Source organism: Dermochelys coriacea, chromosome 16 (assembly GCF_009764565.3).
Source record: "Dermochelys coriacea isolate rDerCor1 chromosome 16, rDerCor1.pri.v4, whole genome shotgun sequence".
Classification (NCBI taxonomy): Eukaryota; Metazoa; Chordata; order Testudines; family Dermochelyidae; genus Dermochelys; species Dermochelys coriacea.
In genome coordinates, this window is record NC_050083.1 from 14,770,597 (window position 1) to 14,787,366 (window position 16,770).

Below are 16,770 nucleotides of genomic sequence, written 5' to 3' on the forward strand. Positions count from 1 at the left end.
CTGTCTCTCTCTCCACTGATGGGCTATTGCTGGGATGCGAGGCTGCCTCTCTCCGTGTCTGTCCCCCCCACCCCCACCCAGGGGGAAGGGGGGGGGTCTCTGAAGGTTTGGCTCAGTCTGGTAGAACAAGTCTATCTTCCAGCGTCGGGGGGTCATTAATAACCAATTAGGAGGGTCACCGCCGCTCATATATAGCCGGCTGAGAGAGTTTGCCAAGAGGAATCTGTCAAGAGCAAGGAGCCCATCGCCCCGGGCTGAGCAGCGCTCTGCGCCCGACTTCCCCGCCTGCCCTCTGCGCCCAGCTGCCCAGCGATCCCGCCCTGTCTCCCCGCCGCTGGGTTTCTATGATGGGCTCCGTGCTCCCCGCGGAGGCGCTGGTTCTCAAGACGGGGCTGAAGCAGCAGGGGCTGTCCTTGGCGGAGGTGATCACGTCGGACATCCTCCACAGCTTTCTCTACGGCCGGTGGAGGAACGTGCTGGGGGAGCAGCTCTTGGAGGAGAAGAACAGCCACAGTAACCCCAAAACGGCCTTCACGGCGGAGGTGCTGGCTCAGTCCTTCTCGGGGGGTGAGTAGCCTCGTCTCCGCTCTGCTTCGCAAGGGAAGCGGGGGGGGGGGGGTGAGGATCGGGCCAGTCCCTAAAAACGGCCCCCACCAGCTGGCTCTGGAGGGCAAGAAGAAGGCGCCGGCACCGGCACCGGCACCGGGACCAGTCTGGGGAGAGCCGCCCTCCAGAGCGCTCCAAGTTCCGCGGGGCGCTCCGCCAGCTGGCTTCCCACCTGCCCCATTCCCGGCAGCTTCCCGGCCTCTCTCCCTGCGGCTGAAAATCATCCCAACCATCGGGCGCCAGGGAGAGCCCAGCGCTCTTGGTTTCCAGAGGAAAAGGCCGGCCACTGCTCCGCGGATCCCCGGGCCCCGCTGCTTCCCACCTCCGAGGGACTTTGCACGTTCAAGTCTCTTTCCCAAGCTCCGTTTTCCCGCGTTGACTTTCCCACTCCGGCCTCCCATCGTTTCCCCGCTCTGCTCAGCGTTTATCCCCAGCCCATTGAAGCCTTAAGCCCCTGGCATTTAAGGCCTTATTAGGCGTGTAATAGCAGTTGACTGAGAGAGAAGAGGGGTTTAATTCATTTAGTTAACTTGGGCTTGACCTGAGAAAGTTCCCACTTAAACCAAGACCTTAAAAAGGGAGCCAGGGGGGGAAGGGGGGGACGTTTCTTTTCTTTAAGATGTCTCAAGTTCTTATTCCTCATTCATCAGCTCGGGGCCAATCTGTTTTCTCTCCCTTTGGCATCTATGGGGCGCCCCGGCTCCCTTTCCCCCCTCCAGGATTTCTGTTCCTCTCTTAATTTACCATGAAGCCTAATTCCATTTTCATTCACATTATTTCAACCAGCTAATCTCCCCATTTTGTCAGAGGAATTCCTGGGCCCCTTTAAACAAGTCCCCGCGCCATTCAGGCGCGATGGATCGCTACAGCACTCTTAAAGGGCTAATGAATTTAGAATTAGCAATTGCTTTCTAGTTGAGTTTAATGAATGCGGATCACTTTAACGGCGTGACAAATTGCTGGATGGGCTGAAATAGACACCATTTAACCCCCTTTCTCAGCCCTGCGCGCTCTCAACGTCGGGTTTTTTTTCCCAGGTACCTTCTCAATGCCTTGGAGGGGAAGCTTGTAAGATCCTGTAGGATGCGAATGGGGCATTTCTCAGCGCGGGTTTGCTGGGGGGGGGGGGCCCGGGCAAGGCTGCGAAGTTCGGTTAGAATTTGCCAAGCAGCACTTTGTAGGTGCCCAGGGGCAGGAGAGGCGGGAGGGGGGGATTCCTCTGCCCCATAACCCGCCCCCCCCCGCCCGGGCAGCATGCCTTCCCGTCTCCCATCGCCGCCCAGAAATTGACCGGGGAGGGGAGACCACTTCGCACCCCAACTTCGGAGTCCCTCGCTGAAGTGTGGTGCCTTGTCTCCCCGGGAAGGGAACTCCCCTGCCCGCGGAACGCGGCGCTAGGATTCGGTCCCTGGCAGGGAACCTTGGTGTCCGGGCGCCGCTTACCTGGGGTGGGGTGGGGTGGGTTAGAGACTGGGGGAGACGGACAAAAGGTAGAATCGGGGTTAGTTAGACTGGGGGGGGCGAAGGCGAATCCTGATTCTTCCCCCCCTCCCATCCCCTCTTCTCTCTTCCCTCCCCGCAGAGGTGCAAAAGTTATCCAGCCTGGTGCTGCCCTCAGAAGTGATCATCGCCCAGAGCTCCATCCCCGGGGAAGGGCTGGGCATCTTCTCCAAGACCTGGATCAAAGCTGGCACCGAGATGGGGCCTTTCACCGGCAGAGTCATCTCGCCGGAGCACGTGGATCTGTGCAAGAACAACAATCTCATGTGGGAGGTAAAGAGGGGAGGGGGGCGCACGAGTTCAGGGATGGGCTACCTCACTCTTCCTGCGCACTGAGCATAGCCCCTGCACACGCGGGAGAGCCCCTGTTACCCAGCTAGCCCCGTCCTGCCCGCGCAACTTGTGCCAATGCGCCCAACTTGCGGGAACACGCAGACCTCGCTTCACAGAGCAATTAACGACCGGCTTTGCGGTCCAGGACACGGGGCAGGGAATGAGGACTCCTCCTTCTCATCGCTTGCTCGTTGCGACCTGGGGCAAGTCATTCCCCCCCGTGCCTCAGTTTCCCCACGGTATAATGGGGGACCACGATGATATGGTGGGGGGCTAATTAAAGGGCTTTGGGATCGTCCCGTTAAAGGAGCTAGACATGCCGGTGAACGTACCTGATTTATCCCTATCGGGGGGTGTTAATTTCGCAGGATTTCCATAGGAGAAAAGAATCTTTTATAGAATAAATAAATGCCCCCCCCCCCCGTTAGTCCCCGGCCCAGCGTGGAGAAAGGTTTCTTTTGCCTTATGCAACTTCTCGCTCACAAAGCCAGGTAGAGAGACCAGAAGCTGCCTGACACGGTGCCATTAGGGACACCATCCCAGCAATAGCTGGACCTGGAGTAAAACGCACCGGATTCCCGATTGCGTTTCACCCGCAGCGGAATGATTGGCTCGCCCGGGGAGAGCGGGTTGGTGTGCGTGCTCTGGGCCAGCTGGAGGGAACTGGGGACTGCCCGGAATGGACGCGAGGTTTCCAGCCCTTCGGGGCAGACATTTGGTGACCCTGGGGTTTAGATCAAGCCTAATTTAACAAAACTCAGGGGCAAAGCGCTACAGAAACAGCTTAACTGACCCCTGTGAGAACAGCAAGGACCTCGGTGCTAAGGCTGGTCTGGTCTGGGCCACATTTCTGTAGGTACAAGTCAGCTGACGGAAAACAGCAGGGGATTGGGCTGTAGCTAGGAGAATTACGGTAAGGGCAAGGCCATTTCATTCAATAACCCCGCATCTGGAAGGGCTGGGGCCTGATCCGACTCAGTGAAGCCGATGGAGTTTTTCCATCTGCTTCCTTGGGAGCTGGGTTAGGCTCCAAAATCTCCTCTGCCCCAGCATCAAACCTCCTCAGCTGGCCTCTTTTTGTGCCATGCAGAGAAAGGGAAGGCCAAGACCCCACCAGACAGCAGTACTTGCTGCGGGGCGTGAGGATCTTGTTCCCAGGTAACCAGTGTGGCTCACTAGGGAGTTTGCCCATCTCCAGTGTAACCAGGGATGGAGCCCTTTGAATCTGTGTGTTTTAATTGCCAAGAAGGCTGCTGGCTTTGAGGTGCTGCTCACGCAGGTTTGCTGCCTTTACTGCACCCTGTACATGCCCAAGGCTTCCCCTTCCTATGGCCCTCCCATGTCATCTCCACTGGGAAAGATGAGCTACACATACCGAACATCCCATCCTGTGTGTTGCCTCCACCCTTTAACTGATTAAACCCTTCTGACCCCTGCCTTCATGACAAATAACACCCACCCCAGCCGCTACAAACTTGCCACATAGCCCCAGGGATGAGCATCCCTGACCTACTGAGGCTCTGTGTGTGTGAGGGGGTGTTTAAAGGCTACTGACTTCTCACAGCACCCACAAGACCCTGAGCCATCCCTGGGTGTGTCGGGTGGAAAGGACTTGGGCCGCGCATTCAGCCACAAGGCTACTAATATATCACTCCCTTGCTCCTCACCCTAGGTCTTCAATGAAGATGGCACTGTCCGCTACTTCATCGATGCCAGCCAAGAGGACCACCGTAGCTGGATGACATACATCAAGTGTGCCAGGAATGAGCAGGAGCAGAATTTGGAAGTGATCCAGATAGGAAACAGCATATTCTACAAGGCCATTGAGGTAAGTGAGGCTGGAAAAAAGTGTGTGTGTTTTGGGGGGAAGTGGAGCAAGGAACTGGCATTCCCCATATCGTGCATCCTCCCTTGTTCGTCAGGACTTTGCCTTCAGGGGCCTAATTCAGGCAGCAGTGAAAAGGCTAGTGGCTTGCGGAGGAAGAAATGTTGGCACCGAGACCCTCTCGAGAGCTGCAGGGGTCGATGGGGCGGAGTTGGAGAACGACACACGCACACATGAGAACGGAGCTTGGCGGGCATCTTGGTGCAATCGCCATTGCCTGGGTTTGCAGGGGTGGCCTGGAAAAAGGGGGTTTGTCTTTTTCCTCCCATTTCAGTTCAGTCTTGATCCACAGGGGGTGTGTGTGCGTGCGCACGTGTGTGTGTGCAGGAAAGGGGGGAAAGAGAAAAGAAATAAGACTTGGGCTTTCTTCCTGCTGTGGAACTGTGTGGAGGACTGAGATGTTAACCTTAGGGGTCTGCTCCTTCTCCCATTGAAGTCAGTGTGACTTTTGCCATTGCCTCTAATGGGAGCAGGATTCTGCGTTGCCTCTAATGGACCCTGCTTCAAGATGTATGCCTGGGACAAATCAGAATCAGGTAGGTTTAACATAAAACATATAGGTTACGTTATTGTTAAAATTAAAGTGTTGGGGATTCAAGTTAACTACACAGATCCCTGATCCTGCGAGTCTTGATTCAGCCAAAAGATTCATTGAATTCCATGGACCGGGTGCTGCTCCTGGTAACAACGACATAAATCCGGAGTGACGCCAGTGAGCTTTGTGTAAAATCAGTGTGAGAGAGAGGAGAATCAGGCCCATTGACTTCAACTGGCATGTTGGCTGGATAAAGATGTGCAGGATCAGGCTTCCAGAGCTGCAAATTACGGAACTGGCCAAGCCCATGTTTCTGATTAGTGGAGTTCAGTCGCAAGCTCTTTGAGGCAGGGATCATGTTTTCATCAGTGCCAGTACAAGGGGCCCCGATCCGGCTTCTCGGAACTACCACAATATACATATTTAATAATAGCACAGCTGCAAGGCTGTGGCTCTGAGACCGCAGACCTTGCTGGCTGGGGTGCTGGCTCCTGGCTGCATAGAAAGGCTCAGGCTATTTGTCTTTCATCACAAAATGGCCCCCCAGGGGAGCTCAGGACTGCAATGGGACCACTCCTCACAAGCAGCACACAACCAGACTGCCCAAGCAATTGAGCCAGCCAGTTCTAATGGGAGGTAATCATCTCCAAGAGGCACCCACTGGCCTCTGAGCACCTACCAATATCAGAGCTGAAGGCAACATGTTCCACACACCCGATATTAAAAAAATCCCTGAAAGTCAATGCCGCAAACTCCCTGTAGAGAGAGACAAGTAAACAGGGCCCGGGAGGTGCTGAGACTCGCATGGAAAGTCTCTGGAAGCGGGGCATATAGGGAGCATGTCTCACAGAGGGGAAGGCCCCACCTCAAACCCTGTTGGGATGATACCATGGGGCAGCCAGTGGGCCCTGCCTGCCGAGCAGGAAGCAGCTGGAGTTCAAGGTGGCAGCCGCATTTTGGATGAAAGGGATGTTGGAATCAGAGCCCGATGCGGGTCTCAGCAATATTACAATTCAGCTGCCTGGGTGGGGGCAGGGGTGGGAATGTCCCTCATTGAATCCAACCTCCCATCATGATGGGATTGGCTCTGGCACGACTCCAGCAGTGAGTCTAGGATAACAAATGCCCCAGGAATAAGATTGGATTCACATGGCTCTGGAGACTCTCTAGCCAGGAGAGGAATATGAGCACACGCTTGCCATGTTGCTCTTTGCCACGTGTGTCCAACAGAGCCAGCACCAGGAATCCAGGATAGAACAATTGCACTCTGAACATGCTAGCAGAAGGGAACGTGCAAGGGGCTGCCTGCATGGTGCTGAGCAGTTTGGTCCCCAACCAGCAGAGCACCTAAGTGCTTGTGCTTAGCTATAAGCATGTGCATAGTCCCATTGAAGTTTTTAGGGCCCTGCATGCGCTTAAAGGTGAGCCACATGCTTTGTTGGATGGTGATCCAGGTCCGCAGCACCTTGCAGATCACCCCCAATGTGAGATTTGAAAGAAAAACCATTGGGTCCCAATTCTGTGCCCCATAGGCAGGTCAAACTCCCACTGACTTCAGATGGGAGTTCTGCCAGCATAGGGACAGCACATTCAGGCCCACAGTTTATCCTGGAGATAAATGAAACAGTCAAGTCAAATAGGCTGGTGCAGAATGAGCGAAAACTGTTCCTTTTCTGTGGCAGGCAACTTGGGCATTTGAAACCAGCTTTCTGCAGTGTAAGGCATTGCCCAAAGCTAGAAACCATCCCCAACTAACCTGTGTAAATCCAGGACCCAGGAGCGCTAAGTGTTGTTATTATGTAACGTTCCTCACAGGTGAGGTTTCTTTTCCTAACGGAAAAATAACAGCTCAGATTTTTATCTATAGTTGATCCTAAACTCCTTATTCCTTTGGATGAGCTGCAGGAAAGGTTTTTCCTTGTAAAGGGAGTGTAACTGCTTTTTATCTTTGGTTTTTATACTATATGATGAAACAGAATAACAGTATTATACTGACATAATTCTCAAAAATATAGATTTATTACATGTATATGATTGCTAGTATACGTGTGTGTATGAATGATGAGAGATACATATATAGGTGTGTATATAATACCTAATACAGACATACAGTAATACGCAGTTCAAACTGCTCATATGTCTGAATCCATGAGTCTACAAACACCAGAACCCTATTTTTCAGTTCTTCTAGATCACAGAAAACCCAAGTTATAATAATGTAAGAGTTTGTGACTCCATTTGACAAAGGAAATAAATGTCACAGTTAAACCCAGCAGCCCACCACACTGTGGTACATGCCGGTATCCAGACATCTACTGGTGTACATGGGTCTGCTCCTGCTCCCAGTGAATTACATAAAGCAGGATCACTCAACAGTGTCAGATGGAGATGGGGTTAATTATGAATTTTGTTCTGATGGAGAGAGGGAGGGAAATCAAAGTGTCCTGAAAGTGTCTGAGATTAGATGTTAATAGCGTAGTCTAGGTCCCGATTCTGCATTCCTTCCTCGCCCCAGAGTCCCATACTCAGTCACACAATGCACACGCACAGTGCCACAGGTACTCACTCTCTGAAGTTGGCTCCTATTACTCTGTTTATTCTGTTTGAAATCATTAGGAGTGGAGGTTGGGCACAAAGAATGCTGGATCAGCCTGCATTGGGGTGAATATTTATTGAGGTATCTATTTGTGGGAGGGGGGATTAGAAGTGGATTTTCACCCAGTGGACCTCATCCACTCTGATCTGCTTGGGTACATCCTTAGAATCCCTTTGATGAACCTGCTAGAGGAGGGTGGATCCACCATATCTTTTACAGCAAGTGTATCCATTCTGCCCTCAGACCAAAGCTCATTTAAGAAATGTAGGTTGTTTATTGCAAACATCTCTGTCCATGCATAGGAGCTGAATGACCTTTGATATCTTGACTGCTTCCCCGCTTTGAAATACCAAATGAAGGGGCCACTCACTCACCAAACATAATATATGTACCCTTTAAATCAAAGCTACTGTTGAGTTACAGGAGCACAAAGTGTCTCAGAATAGTGAGTGATTCCAACCACTATTCATCACCTTGAAACTTCACAAAAGCCAAACGTGGGTTTAAAATAAAAAGGAATTCCAGGACTGAGGCTCTGGGTGGTTAATTTCAGAACAGAGTGACCCTCCGGAGACGGTAGTAAGAGCCCAATCCCGCAGATTTGACTCTCATGAATAGACCCCAGGGCTAATTGCGTAAAGGCAGCAGGATTGGGCCCATAATCCCCAAAGTCCGAGTTTCTGATTTGTAAATGTGGATCTAATCTTTGGAATAGCGTCATGGAGAGCAATGCTTTCATAGATGATTACATGTCATTAAAAAAGACATCAGTTTCTTGGGAATCCAGCAGAGGTAGGATGCAATACTAGAAAAAGAACCGATATACTGAAAAATCCAGTTTGTTACACACACACACACACACACACAACCATCTTTCTCATCTGCATTCATACACACACTCTCTCTTCTCTCTCACCTCCCCCCCATCTTGCACTCTCTCTGCAGGTGTACACACACTTTGACACTCTTTCTTTTGGTCTCTTTTTCCCAGCACACAGACTTATAAAGTGTCTATGTTTTCATGCAATCTGTCTGTTTTCATTGCTGTAGTGTCTGAACATCGCCCACACAGTTAAACCAACTCCACTAATGACCCCAGGGTGTCTTAGTCCTTCCTCCCCCCCACCCAGGCAGGTAGATTGGGGACATTTTTGTAATTAATTGCTTTTATTTGCTTGTTGAATTTCTGTTTCCCTCTTTTCTTTCTTCCCACTTTCTCTTCCTTCTTCATCTTCTTCCTCAGCTGTGTCTAGCTGCAGCTGTGGGGGTGTGAAGTTGAGGCAGTGAGTTTCAACCTTCAATCGGAAGGCCGTGAGATTTGTGAGGGTGATTCAGATTGCCTTGGTGCATGTGTGCACACACCTTTCTGTGCACACGCACACTTCTGCCCTCATCCACACGCACACACACTGGTGCATACGTGCAATCCAGCGCGTGCACACTGAAGTTCATCTCTTCTCTTCTATTTATTCTATTCTATGAAAAGGGACTAGTTTTCAATGAGATGGTTAAATGATAGCATGCATGACAGAAAGCGAGACCAACAATTTATTTCCAAGTTCATACTATTCAACCCTTTGATAGGCCACTATTCATCATTAACCAAGTGCCTAACTTAAGGTCAATTCCCATTGTTTGTACTGTGATTCATCATATGCTTAAAGTTAGGCACATATTTAAGTGCTTTGCTGAATCCGGCCCCTGTGTATTCGGTGATTCAATGGCTGCAAAATTGTGCTCCAGGATCTGGACTTTTATTATTATAATTATTTAAATTAAATCTCTAACACATGATTTGCATAGAAAACCATAAAAACAGGAAGTAGGTGTGATTTAGTGTAACAGTGTCTGACAGCCTGAAATAGTAGCTCAGACCAGTGAGAATTGCCTTGTTCCTCTCAGGTGGGTGTTGATTCTGAAACCTAATGACACCACTCTAAATGCCAACCAGTTAACTATTTCTTGATGGGTCATTTCAGCAGAAGATGGTTTGCCCACCCTACATTTTCAAACTACTTCCCAGGTGACAAAAGCAATCTCCTGATCTCTACAATGTAGGTATGCACTGTCCTCCCACAAACCTAAGACACTGAAAAAGTGAAGGGCAAAGGAAAATAAATGGATTTCAACACCACAATAAATAATGCAAGAGAGATGCTTTCAAATCTTGCTTCTTAAATGTCCTTATGGCTGCTGCAGAATATTCCGCCTGCTGCACTGAAATGCGGCGGGAATCAAAGACCTTGCTGTAGGGTTATTTATGATTATTACTGGCGGGGCATGGCCCAGGACCCCACTGTATTAGGTGCTGTACAAACACAGCACAAAAAGCCTGTCCCTGGCCCAAAGAACTTAGTATCTAAGTAGAATTTAGACCAGTGGTTCTCAACTCATTTACCATTGTGCGCCGCGTCTTTGTTATGGGGGCTGCATCCCATACTGCTTGTATGGCCCTGACGATGTCACAAGGGCCGCTGCTCTGTGCTCATTGGGCCGCAGGTTGAGAACCGCTAATTTAGACCCATCTTCCCACCAAACCACTGCCCCTTACCAGGAGGTGTGCAAGCCTTTCGTTTAACTAACTGTCAGGCTCTTCTCTGACTGTATCCTGGGCAACCCAAGCCTTTAGCTATTGTATCTGCACTTCCTGTCTGAGCTTAAATAGCACCAGCAGGTCCTCCCCCCACACAGCAATTGGCTTCTTTGATGGTAGTAGAAGGCTTGCTAGGGGCAGAGAAGAGTCGTGCTCTGCCACATCTCAGCTGGGGTAAGATGGAGCAGCCCCTTGGTTCAGCACAGCACAGCACATACCTGGTTCCCAGATAGATCTTCCCCTTCCTCAGCACAGGACAGAATTTTGGCTGAAATGTTTAGGGGCAGCACTGGATCGGATTAACACTGCCTCTCTCTGCCTCAGTTTTCCCTCCCACCCTTTGTCTTTCTTGTCTATATAGATTGTAAATTGTTTGGGGCAGAGACTGTCTCTTATTCTGTGTAAGTACAGCACCTAGCGCAATGGGGCTCTGAGCTCAGTTGAGGCCTCTAAGATAATGCCACCGTTGTCCTGTCGCTGAAGCCAGAGGGAGCTGTCAGGTCTATTTGTCATGATCCATCTCTGACTATTTTTCAGTCTCGGCAGCACTCTCCCGGATAGTCCAGTCTATGGGCTGTGTGTCTGCCTAATCTAGGCCTTTTAGTGTGCCCAGCATGGTTTGGGATATTGGAACTAAGGAAATGGCAAGTGTCTGGATGCCATGTGCAGTTCTAATCATGTGCCATAATTCCTGTCTTTTACCTCTCAGTTCCAGGGTCCTGCTTGGAATCACTCCAGATTCCAGCTGCCAAATTATCTCTGCTGTAACCCCCCGAGTTACACCAGAGGTGAATTTTGCCTTAGGAGTCTAAGGAAGTCTCTGGCTCCAGCTATCATGAAAGCAACAAGCAGAAAAATCTATTCACACCACCACCCCGTTTGTTTTTTCTTTCCCTGTAGATGATTCCACCAGACCAAGAGCTGCTGGTCTGGTACGGGAACTCCCACAACACCTTCCTGGGGATCCCGGGTGTGCCAGGCTTGGAGGAGGAGCAGAAGAAAAACAAGCACGGTACATAGCGCTAGATAGGACAGTAACTGTTGCAAATGCACATCAGCTTTCATCTCCCTGCCCGCATTCTGCGCACACAAGCCCTGCTGGCTGTGCCCTGGCTATCCCTAGACAATGAAGGGTGGGAGGGGTCTCACTAGCACCTGCATCCTCTCAGGCAAACAGGCTCTTTCAGGGCTCAGCCGGCAGGGACGGATGGTGGACCGTGACCCAGTGCTGACAGACCTTGATGAAGAGGGGTGCAGAGTGGGATGGAATAAAGCCTTGAGGGTCTTCTCTACCAGGTGTGCTTCTGGAGGGAGCCCAGCACTCAGCTCTGAGCTGTTCCAACCACTGCTCCCTTGCAACTCGAGATACGGGCCGCAGGGCCTGACCTGTCTGGCCTTGTAAAATCCTGGGCTCCGTTTCTCCAGAGCTGTTTGCACAGCTCCTGGACCAGCTCCTTAGCTGGCGCGAATCGGCTTCGCTCCACTGGGAGACTTGCACTGATTTACTCCAGCACTCAACAGATAATGACCAGTAATAACTTGATGTTGCCTGAGCCCTTTGTAATGCCAGTAAGGGGGAGGGTCTGAGTGCATTGGGTCTCCCTTACGCTGCTGGTCTCTCCAGGCTTTCCTTTTAGCTGCTCCAATAGAAAACTGCCAGGGGCTTTGGTGGAACCACCTCCACTAGGATCCCAAAAGCTGCCCCAGTGGAGAGGGTAGGCTCTGTACTTTTGTTCTTGGGATTCCTCTGTGCCCTACTATGGAACAAAGTCTGCTTAGCTCATAAGGATTAAGGCCAAGGGGCTCCCCCAAAATTCTGCCGGAGACATCAATGAGTCTTAGCATTGCCTCCCCATGCTGACTTGTCCAGGGCTATCACAGCTTTGCCTGCAGGGTCCCTAAGGCCAAGCAGCCCGAATAGCCTGTGGCCCAAATCCAGCAGTGAGAGAGCCCTTCATTCATCACTCCCACACGGAGGAGGTTTCCTGGATGGTGAGTGGGGCAGAGAAAGTGCTGACTCAGTGCTCTGCACTAGCAGAGGCTAAGTGCCGAGTCACTGATTTCCCTGAGCTGTATGGTGGCCCTTCCTTAACCCCATACAACCCCCTCTTCTCCCAAGATCCCATAACCGGGGACTCTTAACTCCTCTGGGATTCCTTCTCTGCTTGTTCTGCCATTTCCCACTGGGACAGATGGAGAAGGGGACCAGAGCGAATGAGCCAGAAACAGGGGATTTTAGATCTCCAGGTCCAATAGGCTGCAGAATGCAAAGGGGGACCAGTTTGTAGAACACAATACTGTAGTAAGGAAAGGAGAGATAGTGAGCCCCATGCAGCCTGCTCCCTGCGGCTGCCTCAGTGTGACCTTAAAAAGGGTGCTCCTGCCTACACTGCTTTATAGATCCCAGGGCCTGAGCAGATGTGGGGTTTGCCCCACTGTCCTTGACTCACTCACACCCACCTGCCCTGCCTCTTTGCCTCTGCAGAGGTGACTGCTTTTCTGTATGTGCCTGGGCTCAGGGCTGCAAAAGAGCTCAGGGCCTGATTACCAAGTGCTCGGCCCCCACAACCGGGGCCCGATTGCCAATAGCACTCAGCCCCCATCGTGACCCAGCCAAATTTTCGAAAGAGCTCGGTGCCCAGCATGCACCAGCATGAGCTTTTCTGGAAAGTTGGCCCCGGCTGTGGGTGCAGAGCTCTTTAGACAGCCCTGGCCACAGTTTCTAAGGTCCCGTGGAGATCCTTTAGGAAGAGACGGAGATGACTGATCTGTCCCCCTCCCCCCCGCCGAATCCTTGGGAGGAGGAATGGGTCATGCACAGCCATGGAGCCACTGTGAGTGAGAGCACAACTCGCATGGGCAGAGGAGACTTCCTCCCCCAATACAGAAAAACAAGAGCAAGGATTTATCATGTCTCTGGAGTTGCCGTGCTGTGAATTCCATGGCCAGCTGCTCATCGTTTCAAAGCCCTGCACTCTCCAGACAAGGTGGCAGCATCGCTCTTTGTTCTAGTGGTGCTGAAGTCTGTGCAGGTGTGGAAGTGCTGGCTAGCGCCAGACATGATGCAGACAGAGGCTGTGCAGACTTGTCCCCTGCCCCGAAGCCTGGCCTGCAACATCCTTGCTCTGTGAGCACCAAGTCCCTGCCCAGCTCTGCCAATGCTGATCCAGACCCCTGCTGTTCTAGCCTCAGGCTCCTCCAGAGCCCAATCACGAAGTGGGTAGTGGTTTTGTCACATGGGCAGACATCCCCATAAGGGCTAAATGCAACCCACCCACCTTATTTTCTTTCGACTCCCAGCCAGGATTTAAACCTAAGTCTCTAGGGGGGAGCTATTGCCTTCAAATATTGACTAGCCCAGTCCTTGAGAGACATCTTAGCAGCGAACAGGCCCAGGTCTCAAAGACAGAAAACAGCAAACACCCCCCCATCCTCATGAAGAAAGGCTAGTGATTAAGGCATAGGGCACCTGGCTCTTATCTCCAACTCACTCTAGCCTTGAGTGAGTCACTGAGAAGCTCTGTGTCCAGTTTCCTGGTCTATAAAACTGAAATAGTGATACCTACCTCCCAGGGGGCTGGAAGATTTAATTGGTCAATACCTGCAAAGTGCTTGGAGACCCTTAGATGGCAGATGCAGCTGAGCTTTGCAAAGTGCTTATAGAAATGATGGTTATTTATTAAAAAGAAAAGGAGGACTTGTGGCACCTTAGAGACTAACAAATTTATTTGAGCATAAGCTTTCGTGAGCTACAGCTCACTTCATCAGATGAAGTGAGCTGTAGCTCATGAAAGCTTATGCTCAAATAAATTTGTTAGTCTCTAAGGTGCCACAAGTACTTCTTTTCTTTTTGCAAATACAGACTAACACAGCGGTTATTTATTATCAATTCATTATGTGCTGCAGGGGCATTGTTACTGAGCTTGTCCCGACCAGTCACCACGCACCAATGTGCCTCTGTCTTTATTGAAGGTGCCGTAACCTAGAGAATCCCTAGTGCCATGAAGTCACCTTACAGGCACAAGGAAGGGAAGGAATTGCTCAGGCCTTGAGATCCTGTTTCGGGTGCAGAGCAGAGGGCAGTGGCTGACTCCTTGTGTTGTTCTTTATTACACAGAGGACTTCCACACAGTGGAGACCGGCGCTAGCACGGCCGGCCGCATGCGCTGCGTGATCTGCCACCGCGGCTTCAACTCCCGCAGCAACCTGCGCTCCCACATGCGCATCCACACCCTGGACAAGCCCTTCGTCTGCCGCTTCTGCAACCGCCGCTTCAGCCAGTCCTCCACGCTCCGCAACCACGTGCGCCTGCACACCGGGGAGCGCCCCTACAAGTGCCAGGTCTGCCAAAGTGCCTACTCCCAGCTCGCTGGACTCCGGGCCCACCAGAAGAGCGCAAGGCACCGACCTCCCAACGCCTCCCTGCAGTCTCACTCCCCAGCCTTGCCCGGGCCCCACCCTGCCTCCCTGGCGCATCACATACCTACAATGGTGCTGTGAGCCACTGTCGAAATGCCGGGTTCTGGGGAGCCATTTCCAGCTGTCGGAGACTGGCATTGATAATGCTGGTGAATTTGTTGGCATCAACCCTTCAGGGAGGGGTAGGGGGGAGAGAGGATGGGGGAGGGCCGATTTCTTAATTAAACAGTTTGCTGACCAAGTGGCACCTCTGTTAAAGCATTGCCATTCCCTTGGGGCTTAGGGTGTTATGTAACCAGTGCGAGACATGAGCCCAGCCCCATGATCCATTCAGTACATCTTCTCCTTGCTGATCAGTCTGGGGCAGGGAGTGTCAGGGCTCCAACCATAAAGGAGTCTGTGTGATAAGCTTCATTGTCCCGGGTGTTTGGCATCAGGCAGCGAATGGCATAAAGGCATTTGGGAGGGTAAACACATTGAGAATGAAAAATTACATGAACCCTAATGTGAAAGACACCAGTATATGTGGGGGGAGGGGAGAGCCAAAATGCTGATTTCTGAAACATTTTCCAAGGGTTTTTGTGTTTAATTCAGTTGCAGGAAGAGAAGAAAAATTGCTTTCCCTTCTATTGAAGTTAGTGCAGCTGGAAGGCCAGATTCACCATTGGTGGGAGCAGGCACCATTCTGTTGAAGTCAATGCAGCTGTGCCTGTTTACACCGTGGCAATTTTGTCCCCAAAGCTGTTTGCACTGGGGATATTTACAAAACCCTATTCTGATGTTAGTGCTGGTGGGAGCAAAGTACAGACAAAAATCACGGGGCCAGGACTCATTTTTGCCACCATGTCCATTAGGCTTGAAGTCCATGCTAGACCCCCAGTTGGTCTCCATGCCAAAGCTAGCACCGTGGGAAGGATCTTTTGTACGTTTCCACGGACTCAAGTGTATTAGTTCAAAAACCACACCCCTACTTTTTCATGTCTAAGCTGTGTACCTGTTAAGACCACTGAAACTGCACACAGGTCTGAGCTTCTGCCCATGCAGACAGGGGACGTGCAAAGCGGCAATTAAGCAACAGGACGTTGATAAAAATTTGCCCCATCGTGTGCTCAGGAAATGGAGAGTCAAGCAAGTCGCCTGGTGTCACCAAAAGCATTTTTCTAGGAAGTGTGCAAGCTGGGGTGTTTAGAAGTGCCCCACACACTCTCAGCTCACCTTGCCAAGGCCACCTCCCACACTGCATGGGTGTTCCTCCTCCAGCTCTAAACTAGGGCTGCTGGTCCTTCAGTAGATCCATATCTCTAGGGCCTATTTAAACTCTTACCTCTACTGCCCTCTGGAGACCAGAGAGAAATAATTCCTTTGGCCAAACCATACCCAGAATGCGGTCCAGAGCCCCCCTTGAGTCCTGCCACAGTTATGAACCCAATAAGAAGGGTCTTGTGAAATAAAATATAAAAAACCTATTATAATATTATTAATTATAAGATGTATAGAGTTTTTGCAAACTGTGTTTTACTTCCAGAAAACAATTGTCACTTTACCTTTGTAAATATTTATGTAAAACATTATTTACAAAACTTTGATATTATATATTATTTGATGGTATATGTACACAGCTGTAAATACATTTGTACCTCTCTCTCTTGTATTCTAAATAAAAATTACTTGGAACATTTATCATTTAGAAGGTGAGTTGTTTGGGAGTTTTCTTTCTCTTTGTGTTCTAGGAAAGCATAATGTTGGTCTTGGAAAGGGGATAGTGGAGCTTCTCATAGAGAGTATCATTGAAATTTGCTTCTTTTCACTTCCTTAGTGTCTTCAGGATCCTAGCTTGTGTTTGAATGAAATAAACAAAAGATCCAACCACTGTATTATCAAGCATTGGAACAGTTTCTCATGGGAAGTGGTACATTGTCCATCACTTGGAGTCTTTAAATCAAGATTAGATGCCTTTCTATGCTCCAGTTCAACCAACGCTATGGGCTTGAAGCAGGAATCACCAGGTGAAATTCTGAGGCCTGGCTCCTGTTATGCAGGAGGTCAGACTAGATTATCATAATGGTCCCTCCTGGCCTTAACATCTAGAATGTATTTCACATGTTTCGGACAGAGCATAATTTACCACTCAATCCCCATGGATTATGTTCAAAAACCATCCTTGTATCTTGAAAGATGATGGTTTTAAAATATAGAGAAAAGCAATTTAAGCACAAGCCACGCACAGAGCCAGAGACACATGGTGTTCACATGTATGTAAGCACAGGGTGTTGAACCCCAATTTTCATTCATTACAAATAACT

At 50.4% G+C, this 16,770-nt stretch overlaps 1 protein-coding gene across 1 annotated transcript; it reads left to right on the forward strand.

Moving 5' to 3' along the window:
• Window positions 1-220: 220 nt before the first annotated feature.
• Window positions 221-14,709, forward strand: PRDM12 (PR/SET domain 12). Its single transcript, XM_038374855.2, has 5 exons — window positions 221-567; window positions 2,189-2,379; window positions 4,112-4,267; window positions 10,949-11,060; window positions 14,166-14,709. Exons 1-5 carry the CDS (start codon window positions 345-347, stop codon window positions 14,546-14,548), a joined length of 1,065 nt encoding a protein of 354 aa, XP_038230783.1. The 5' UTR covers window positions 221-344; the 3' UTR covers window positions 14,549-14,709.
• The last annotated feature ends 2,061 nt before the right edge of the window (window positions 14,710-16,770 follow it).

Excerpts from the sequence above, each read along its gene's own strand:
- PRDM12 (XM_038374855.2), top strand. The coding sequence starts at position 345 with ATGATGGGCTCCGTGCTCCCCGCGGAGGCGCTGGTTCTCAAGACGGGG. Across the intron at positions 568-2,188 it reads GGCTCAGTCCTTCTCGGGGG|AGGTGCAAAAGTTATCCAGC; the intron begins GTGAGTAGCCTC and ends CCCTCCCCGCAG. Across the intron at positions 4,268-10,948 it reads TATTCTACAAGGCCATTGAG|ATGATTCCACCAGACCAAGA; the intron begins GTAAGTGAGGCT and ends CTTTCCCTGTAG.